Below are 10541 nucleotides of genomic sequence, written 5' to 3' on the forward strand. Positions count from 1 at the left end.
TCTTTGTGCAAAATTTGTTTTATTAAAACAAATAAATAACTTGATTTTGTTCAAATATAAACATTCAATCTGTACTAATGAGTAGTGTATAAAAAAAAACAAAAAAAAATCTTCCTCTTTTGGTTTTCGGTTCTTAAGAAAACCTTCCCGATCAACTATTTCCCTCAGAGCTTTGGATTTAAAGTGCAAAAGTGAGCGTGTTTGAGTAAGTACTGCTGATTAGTGAAAGGAGGAGGATTGTCTTCAGGTTCACCGAGAACGCTGTCACTCATTCTGTGAAGATGAAAAACAAAAAAAATACAGTATTAAAATCTTAAGTTGGAATCATTACATGTCACTCATGCCTAACCCACTACATTCAGGTAGGGTCACCTTCTTTAACTTAGTGTTCTAAGATTGTAGATCTCTTTATCCGTTGCTTGCTGCAGTATCAAATGTGCATTTGTCCAGCACGCTCTATGAGGCTTATGGCTCTATTCATATATTTATTTATTTTTTCATATTTACATTAGATGGGATGATTTAATGAATGAAAAGGTTGCTGGTTTAACTGATCTCAGTTCTTCAGTCTGCTCATTTTTTCAGTTCAGTTTCCTTTTCTCATGGTTTGCAGGTCTACGTGGTTGAGGTATTTGGGTTTATTTGGAAGAAATACGGATATAAAAGACAACACGTAGCAAGAGTAGCAAAAAAATTCCTTACTAAAACTTGTTATTTATACCAAGAGCCCATGTTGTTAATTATTTGCCCTCTATCTGATTCCTGTTAGATAAAAAAGGTCAAAAAGCTGATATGACTGTCAACTGTGAAAGAGAAGATCAGTGTCTTTGTAAAATTTTAATCACATTTGTGCACAAAACAAACAAAATGACGCCTCCGTTGCAGTTACTGTACCTGCATTTGCTCATACACCCAGTTCTTAAAATAGGTTACGTTGCCGTAGACTCCGGGCTTGTTTTTCCAAGCACATCCAATCCCCCAGCTAGTGTCCCCTGCCAGCCACCATACATTCCCTTGTTTGACCACCAGAGGCCCTCCACTGTCACCCTGCAACACAAATTGAGAAATAAGGTGAGGCTGAATCCAAATGTTGACTTTAGCCGCTTACTGTACATACTGTGACATAATCGCTGTCATCACATCATTTCCACGAGGGCATGAGCCTGCCAGCGGCTTTTCTTTTTTTTACTTCTATAGCCTAAACTTCTACTTAATTATGTCTGTTCATGATGTGGTTACTTATGTCTTGCCTGCATTTTTCAAGTAATGTTTTAATAAAGCAACTAATCAAATCCGTTTGGTCTGAAAGTCCCGTTTTTTCGGGGGCCCACAATGCAAATGTCTGAGAAGTAGAACTTTTTTTTGGCGTCACGCTTCACAGGAATAAATAGGGTTCTGCCTCTGAGGCTGTAACCAGATCTCATTTTGCGTCTGTTGTCTGCATTCGAGGCGGACTCTCTGTAAGTCTGCAGAAAGCCTGCTTGAGGCCCATTGTGGACTGGTTTTAGATGAATTGTGGGTTTGGATAGCCCTCAGCATATCGACACGCGCACATCCCAGTAACATGCCCGCAAGGTCCACAAGAGAGGTGAAGTCCAGGCATTCAGGAGCAGCCTTAGAGTGTGTGTTTCTTTCTGAGACAAATTCCAGACTAAATAACCCAGGAACGGCACGGAACTGGGGACATGTGATTAATTGGGAAAAAAGCTAATCTGTGGGTCAGGGGTCAAGGTTTGGACATGAGAGGGATGGTCCCTTCCCCAGTAGCCCTTCCCCCCCTTAGCCCTGGCAGGGTGATCCCCGATATCCATAATGGCTTTGTGGTTGATTATCATAGTCCACAGGGATGACCGTGTTTCTTTCCCTGGTGTACGGCTGTGTGAGTGTGTGTGTGCACGACAGAGAGAAAAGACGAACCTGACATGAGTCGACTCCTCCCTCCAGCTTGCCAGCACAGATCATGGTCTCTGTGATCGCTCCGTCTAACACCTGAGGCGCGTTGCACGTCTCTCTGCTGTAGATGGTCACTTGGGCCTGATTGAGTGTGTTAGGGGATGGTCCTGAGAGAAAAAAAAAAAAAAATAATGGTTGTACGTCCACAGTTAGCTCAGTGAAGCATTAAAAAGCACAGTCTCCTAACTTGTACTTTAAACCTTAAAAAGCGGGCGACCCCCCGAAAACATTTCAACAAATAATCTACAGGGAGGAGTGAGAGGTACGTGCTCAGTAAGCACGGAAGATCTTTTAAACACTCACCAGATGAGCGCAAGGCTCCCCAGCCTGTAATCCAGGCTTGCTGTCCAGCAGAGAGATCCACTCCAAAGTTAGGAAGGCACACAGGCTTCACTGTTCCTGAGACATAAACATGTATGTTACTCTCTGTGTTGAAGTGACACTGACGGTATATACCCATGCAATCAATGAAATATAAATGTTCCTGGTAAGTACTTACCCGTGAATGTCAAAGGCGTATCGAGCTTTAGAAGAGCGATGTCATTGTTATTAGTATCTGTGTCAAATCCCTTATGACTTATGATTTTGTTAACTCTTGCGCCAGAGGCCGAGATAAATGCCGACAAGCGCACGTTGCCAGAGTATACCTTCCACAATTTCGGGTCAGAGTACCTGCCAGGAGACGAAACAGCGAAACACAGGGAATGTCCATCAAAAGTGAGTGAAAAATAGTCGACATGGGTCCAAAATAAAAATTCAACAAGTACCTAGCTGCTTTAGATGTTTAGGACAATGCTGTGGGCGTGAATTTTTTCGTGGACTACGAAACTTTACCTGACTTCCCATCGGCACTGGGGTGAGTAGGTAATGACTGAATTCTCTTTTTTGTGTGAACTCGTCCTTTAACGGCAGAAAGACTAAGCACTCACGTTTGGAAGCAGTGCGCAGCTGATAGGATCCACTGGCGGCCGATGATGGAGCCTCCACAAACGTGTTGACCTTGAATCTGGAGACTGACCTGCCACGGCCAGGCCCCATTCGCTGCCTCCGTGCCGCCCACGATGCGAGTGCTGGGGGCTGCCGAGCTTTCTCCGCATTCTGAGGATGAGGAAGAAAAGAGAATCTCATTATCAGGAAGGCACTGCACATATCTCTTAAAATCATACATATCTTCAGGCGTGTAACTGTGTCCCAACCAGTAGCTTACCAACACAACGAAGTTTGACCGCTCTTTCAAAGCAAAGTAAGCTGTAAAAGAAAAGGATGAGGGAAAAAAGGCATTCGGGGTAAGTGAGAAATGAGATTTGACTCAGCTCTGTGTGTGAACGCAATCACTGCGGTGCTGTGTATAAAGTGTAAATCCAGTGATACAGTGGGTGGGCTGCCCTACCTGTAAGTGAGCTGTGACTGTATGCGTGATCCATGGTTACTCCCATGCTTTAACCTCATGTATCCCTTCGAGGCAATGGAACCTGCACTGGCTTCACTAGAGGACACGTAATCCTCGCTGTTGGATGGATAGACATGCAAAACAGAAGAGGTCACTGCAATATACCGAATCTCTAAAAAAGGATTGGATGTCAGCCAGCAAATGTTGTCACTTTCTGCAAAACAAGGATACGTTCAAATGCACGTGTCATACGTAGCATATCAACATTTCTACAAAGAGTGTTATATCATGTTTGCATTACATGTATATAAACTACATGTAAACGGCAAGGCTGCGATGCCCCTGACCACAGTCTCAATATTTGCAAGTGCCAAATCACTGGATATTTTTTAAGAAGAGATTGGGATAATTCCCAGCCATGTTTATAGTAACAACAAGCAGATAATTTGGATGAAAACGTTAATAAAAAGGTGAAAAGAAACAGATAATTGTAAAAGCATATCCATGTTTTGCAGAAAAGTATGTCGGCATTTATTCTGCTGATTGAGTTCAACCATTCAATGCCCTCCCTGATTACAGCTATGAAAAATCTGTATGTAAATCTGCATTATGTAAAATATATATATATATATATATATATATATATATATATATATATATATATATATATATATATATATATATTATCATTAATTAGTTTTGCAGTTCAAGCAATTCATATATTAAGTATCCCCTAAAACTACATATGAGTTGTGGGACTCCCAGGTTTACTTAATGTTCCTGCTAATCTTCAACTTACCTCAGCTTTGCACTAAGTTTAAGCAACATATCAAAGTCTACATGCTGTTTTAGAGGCTTTGACTCTCTGAACATAATAAAATTACAGGGAATACACTGTATACTTCTAGGTATCAGTAAAAATATAAGCTCCATGTTTCAGTAAACCCATTGATCATCCTGTGTGTTTCAGCTTTCATACAAAAGTAAGAAAACACAGAAGTGGGAGGTGAACAACTGTCTATTTGATGCCGCGTTGGTGTTGTTCCTTGAACATCATTTCAACTCACCACAGAGTGAGAAAATCTGCATCTGGGGCCAGCTGTTGTGACTGACTGAGTTTTGTCTGGTCTCTCTACTAGATTCAAACATTTTCTTTTTTTCAGGTTTATGTTGCTGGATGGCTGTTTGTTTAGGCAACAAGTATACCTGGTTAGGTTTAGGCAACAAAACGTTTGGTTAGGTTTAGGCAACAAAACGCTTGGTTAGGTTTAGGCAACAAAACGCTTGGTTAGGTTTAGGCAACAAAACGCTAGGTTAGGTTTAGACAACAAAACACTAGGTTAGGTTTAGACAACAAAACGCTAGGTTAGGTTTAGACAACAAAACGCTAGGTTAGGTTTAGGCAACAAAACGCTAGGTTAGGTTTAGGCAACAAAACGCTTGGTTAGGTTTAGGCAACAAAACGCTTGGTTAGGTTTAGGCAACAAAACGCTAGGTTAGGTTTAGACAACAAAACACTAGGTTAGGTTTAAGCAACACAACGCTTGGTTAGGTTTAGGCAACAAAACACTAGGTTAGGTTTAAGCAACAAAACGCTTGGTTAGGTTTAAGCAACAAAACACTCGGTTAGGTTTAGGCAACAAAACACTTGGTAAGGTTTAGGCAACAAGAATGCTTGCTTAGGGTTAGGCAAACATTTTTTGCGTTAAAATAAATCCTTCCACGATGTTATGTAGACTGGTTTCTCCCATTTGTGTATTTTTCCAATCTTTTTCTCTGAGATGCAAATCTATGACATGATCAAACATGGTTGGTCAGTTGCAATGACGGTGCTCAGCCACATTTCTTATGATGTTCCAGCAACAACACCAACACTGTGCGGTGAACGGTAGTGAGGATGACAATCAGTACCTGCTGTATCCCATTTGCTCACACACAGCTCTCCCATAGTTGTTGTCCCAATTATCAGCACACACCGGCATCCAACTCTGGCTGTCAGCTGAGTAACTTTCGAGGATGAAGTTGGTCCCATGGAGGCGAACTGTGGAACAGAGAAAACATTGCTACCCATCCACCATGCTGTTCAGTGATCTGATGTACAAAGGCACATCCACATGTTTGGAAGACTGGATGTTGATGTGGATATCTCACAGCACTGAGCTTCATCCTCTCCATGAGAACAGTCCATAACACCGTCACACCACTGGGAGGGGCTGAGACACTTCCCACCAATCCTGCACAACTTCCCCAGTAAACACTGGTAGTATACTGCAAACACACATGTACATGCAAATGAGAGGACACAGGATCAGCAAACTAAATTGATGTAATGACAAAAAATCATGATGTGATGCTACAAAGATTCTCATCCTCACTTACAGAAGTACCAGAGCAAGAGGCCGATAACTGCCAGTACAGCGAGCACACACAGGGACCCACACAGTATGTAACTCCAGGGACATTTCTTTATTCCTGCAAGGCAACACAACAATAAAGTCATTCATATAGCTGGATTACATCTATATGCATGGCCTTGGTGAACTGGGTTATGCGAAACTAAAATGGATATCGCTCGTTGTTCAAGATTTACATAGTATCATACAGGCAAATATCAAGCTTGGCAGATATTTGCATGTTCAGTATGATATTCTATTGCAGATATTGCAAAAAACTAAACCCATTGTCGAGATAAAACACAGCAGAGAGCTAGCATTATGTTTATCAAGAATTCAATGTTCAATTCCATGTTTGTCATAAGCATAATCTCTAATGTGAAAGTTCATTTTTTGAAATGTTCTATTTACAAATTACGATAAGGCACACCATGTCATATGTTTTTAGGATCAAATTAGCTTTACCAATTCAACAAATCAAACACTTGACACACACACACACACACACACACACACACACACACACACACACGTGTCAAAATAATGCACTTGACTTTATCCCAGGGGAAGATCCACTGGAAAAAAAGTGAACCATAAGATACGACTGCCATCCTTACCCCAGTCATTTCCATACAACCCCATTCAAGGCGCTGTGTATTAGGTCACTAATAAAGTGATAATGTGCTTGAAACACGGCCATAATGGGGAATGAAGTGGAGGCTTAAAAGAAGTTTTCTCTCAAATGATTTACCAGTTTTCCGCCCGTTTATGCTGACATTTGAATCTCTGTGGTATAGTGTTAGTGAGCAGTGTCTCAGCGGTTAAAAGCGAGACTGTGCAACCTTTTCTGAAGAATTGGATTAACAGTACTAACAGTCAAAAATAATTTGCCAATCATTTAAGTATTTTTACTCCATGTAAATATCCGTCCAGTTATATCACACAACTTCAATGTAGATGGTCACATTTAATGCAAAGTTAAATGTTGAGTCGGTGTGTATAAATTAGATGTGTGATTTATTACAGGAGACATAAATCATTTGAAATGCAATACTACTATGTAGAAAAACTGAATAGTAAACCCTTGAAAAATACATTACGTTGAAGAAGAAGTTCGCCTTAACTTTACATGTAATAACTGAACGCAGTGTTTATGAGTAAGTCTGCATTATTGTGATTTAAGTTAACTGGACTAAATTCATACATTTATACACAGCATGACTGATTAAAGTGGTACACTGAAGAATTACAATTAGATGGAAAATGTACATGTACTTAGAATAGTTATTCTCTGTTCCAGGCAAATTACTTTTTGCGTTAACACAGTAAATTGTAAAAGATTAGCAGAGTAACAGTAGCACAGCTACAGTAAAGTCATTTAGGGAAACGCACTCTTCTGTAGGCACGCAGCAATATCCGTGAAATGATTTCTAACATTTGCATAAATAAACTGTGAGTCACGCTCGGCTAAATAAGACCGCAGCAACAAAACTTCAGACCGTATTTAATCCGACCAAGGGTGTGTTTTACTCCTCATGAATATGTTTCATTTGTAAGAGGAAGAACATTTTATTCATTTCATAAGTTATATAGTCAAGTAAGACTCACTTTCAAATTACATTTTAGAATGATTTCCGTTCATATGACTGTATATTTCCTTGTGACTGACTGGAAGTCAATGTTTACCCACCTCTTTATTCCACAGAGTATCACCTAACAACAGGGTGGTGACAACACGTTCATCAAATATTACTGTACCTTTCTTTTGTCCTGTGTTATTTGGTGTTTCAAGAGTGGTCTCATGGGTGTTGATGGTCTGGGGAAGGACAGCAACATAGCTGGGGGTCTCCTGTGGGATGTAAGGGTATACACCCTGGGAGTATGGAGGGGATCTTCCTTCCTCATGCTGAAACCCTGCGTTGTCATAGACGGGACCATTTGTCTGGAACTAAAGCAAAGTGACGAATCAGTGTTGTAAAAAGTACCCCAAGACTCATACTTGTGTAAAAAGTATAAAAGTGTTTAAGTGCTGGATATTAAATGTATTTAAAATGCATTACGGGATTATTATTTTTTATACTCAACAAGCAATCAGCGTTTTTTTTCCTTTAATTTATCATTCTGAAGTCAGTTCTGATGTCACAATGTTATGGCTGAAGCAAAAATGACACCATCGGCATGTAGATTGGTTCCCAAATGAAACTTGATATTACTATGCTATTCAACCTGCCCACAAGCTGGATTTTTCCCGCAAAAAAGGAATTACGGCACAAAGGATCGCCAAAGGATCTGCCATGGCTGAGCATGCCGGTGTCGTGTCAAAGTCTGCTGCCCTGCTGGTATGTGTCTCCCCTTGTTACCGGAACATGCAACAGTTCAAAACTGTCATTCTTTCTACCAGATCTGTAAGAAATAAAACCTACCAGCTCATTTCTACAACCAGGTGTTCTTCTTTGCCTTTTCACCGAACTGACAACAGAGTCTCACTAGCCAGGCCATTAGAGGCAGCCATGTTGTTAACGCTGCGCAACAACAGGAATACCACAGGGAAACTCTAGGAGTAATTCATATATATATATATATATATATATATATATATATATATATATATATATATATATATATATACACTGTATACTATCAGTAGACAGATTATCGATTTGGCTGACTATTGGAATCACCAAAAGTTACCAACTATTAAGTTATATAAGTTATGTGGAGTTAAAAGTACAGTTGTTCATCCAAAATGCAGAGGTATAAAGAGGTGCAAAAAATGGAAAAGTCAACCTCAGAATTATACTTAAGTACAGCTGTTGAGTAAATGTACTTAGTTTCATTCCATCCCTGTCAGGACTAAAGACACGCTCAGTAGATAACATGAGCTAAAAGGGATCTAGCTTTTCTCAAATAAAGCATCAACTACATGTGTTAGTGTTTGTGGTAAACAGTGGGCGAGTTAACTCTTAAAAAAAAGGAAACAATTAAGTGTGTATCCAGATGTCTAAATGTTGCCCTTTACCACGAAACTGAACATACCTGATTATTATTCATGCTGAAACTGGTTCCACTGCCTGAGGAGGTAGACCGACAAACAAGGGAAAGGGATTATACAGGTTTTTTTTTTTTTATTATCAAGATAAATGAAGTACTGCTCACAAGTTAAGTATATGATACACTGTATGAAGGACTGAGTAAAGCAACATTCATGTATAGATTCATTAAAGTTTTTAAACCTAACCCCTAACCCTAACCCTTAAGACATGCAGAACAACCACAGAGCCACTACTGCACTTATTATTAAAGAATATAGTCATATTTTGTATCAAATTAAACAGCAGAAGCTGGGCTACAACGTGTAAAAGACATGTTAATATGACCCAAACACAGCCCAAACTCTACTCAAATAAACAACTAAACATCAAACTTTGTCAATCACCCTAACCCTAACCCTAGAAAATTGGCAAGGTTAAAAAATGATTCAGCAACTTGTTCATTAACATGCACAAGAAAAAAGAAAAAACTCCCATGACACACCTGCCTCATATACACGAGAAACACTCCAACCAAACACAGAGAATTTCTAGATCACAAGCTCCCAAGTATAACACTAAAAAACCTTGAAATTCCCACAAATTACCTCAGGGCTCCGGCTGTGTCGGTCCTTCCACTCCCCGTTTCTCTCCGTTTCTCACGTTCACGCAATCCCTGCATGTAATCAACAGCCGTGACCACGCCTTTTCCATGGCTGTGTGCCACTTGCTTCAAACGCCACTTGACATGGACAAACACAAGGTTATTGACGATACTCATTATCTTCTGTTTACAGCCAGGATTTCAGATAAGGTGAATGAAGTGAAAACAGTGAGCCCAGGGCTGCATCGCTCCAGCCATCCACTGATTTGTGATGGGGGACACCCAACTTAGGAATTCAATACAGCATAGTGACATATGTGTACTGTGATTAATATGCATCATTGATCTGTCTGTTTTATTGTTTACGTTTGAGATAACTTCGTGAAAAGACTGTTGCATGCCACATCCTAAAAAGCAGATGTTTGAGCAGCAGCGCGCAGCAAGTGTCACTTAGTAAAAAATCTTTTTTTTTTTTGTGAAACCTTGCAGACCTCCTCTTCAAACTGTAGACATTCAAAAACAACACTTCCGTATCACTGCACGATAAACACATCAGCATAAGTGTACCATAAATAAAGGGGCATTTTCTTGTAATATCTTATATAATATACCCCTCCTGTTATAATCATGTGAGTCAGAGAAGGAATGAGAGGAGTCAGCAGGTGGAAAATGGTTTCTATTAGTTTCACATACCAAAAACCTGTCATTCAGACACAGCTTTATAGGAAAAAAAAAAAAAAGATTTACGTCAAAGGAAAAGGCATAATGGACTCAGGTCTTGGATTACGTATGGTATTGTTTGTCGTCCTGAAGAGAAGGACCTGCCGTGTTCAATCAGTAACGTTCAAACAAATGAGCGAGTGGGCTTAAAAAAATACTGACAGTTAAAGGACTTTTAAACCCTGTTAATATTTAACCCAATGTTTGACAATGTTAACGGGCAGGAAAAAGGAAGGAATGAAAGAGCAGAGTCACCCGGTAAGAGATTGTAAGGAACGTAATGTCCTCCTGAGTCACATCAGCCTAACCTTTGTCTACCATGATTCAACTTTTACACCGTCAGAACGATGTTAAATGACTTCGTGGACACACCAAAGACATGTCCCTGCATGGAATGTACCGACTGGGAATCGACCTTTTTTTCAGGTGTGTCACTAGATTCCCCATTCTCT

At 40.0% G+C, this 10541-nt stretch overlaps 1 protein-coding gene across 1 annotated transcript; it reads right to left on the bottom strand.

Annotated features, from left to right (window-relative positions):
- Positions 1 to 9497, bottom strand: tmprss2 (transmembrane serine protease 2). The gene is made up of 14 exons (XM_037119567.1): positions 9374 to 9497; positions 8773 to 8807; positions 7495 to 7684; positions 5723 to 5815; positions 5495 to 5611; positions 5255 to 5384; positions 3344 to 3460; positions 3161 to 3201; positions 2883 to 3051; positions 2453 to 2625; positions 2257 to 2352; positions 1918 to 2060; positions 895 to 1047; positions 1 to 273 (listed from the first exon to the last, which is right to left on the bottom strand). Exons 2-14 carry the CDS (start codon positions 8785 to 8787, stop codon positions 265 to 267), a joined length of 1446 nt encoding a protein of 481 aa, XP_036975462.1. The 5' UTR covers positions 8788 to 8807; positions 9374 to 9497; the 3' UTR covers positions 1 to 264.
- Between the last annotated feature and the right edge of the window lie 1044 nt (positions 9498 to 10541).

This window comes from Acanthopagrus latus, chromosome 13, assembly GCF_904848185.1.
Source record: "Acanthopagrus latus isolate v.2019 chromosome 13, fAcaLat1.1, whole genome shotgun sequence".
NCBI lineage: Eukaryota > Metazoa > Chordata > Actinopteri > Spariformes > Sparidae > Acanthopagrus > Acanthopagrus latus.

Bases quoted from the DNA above. Each gene is read 5' to 3' on its own strand.
- tmprss2 (XM_037119567.1), bottom strand. The intron at 3,052-3,160 runs GTAAGCTACTGG...CCTCATCCTCAG, and splicing joins GGTCAAACTTCGTTGTGTTG to AATGCGGAGAAAGCTCGGCA. The intron at 2,061-2,256 runs GTGAGTGTTTAA...TTTTTCTCTCAG, and splicing joins GGGAGCCTTGCGCTCATCTG to GACCATCCCCTAACACACTC.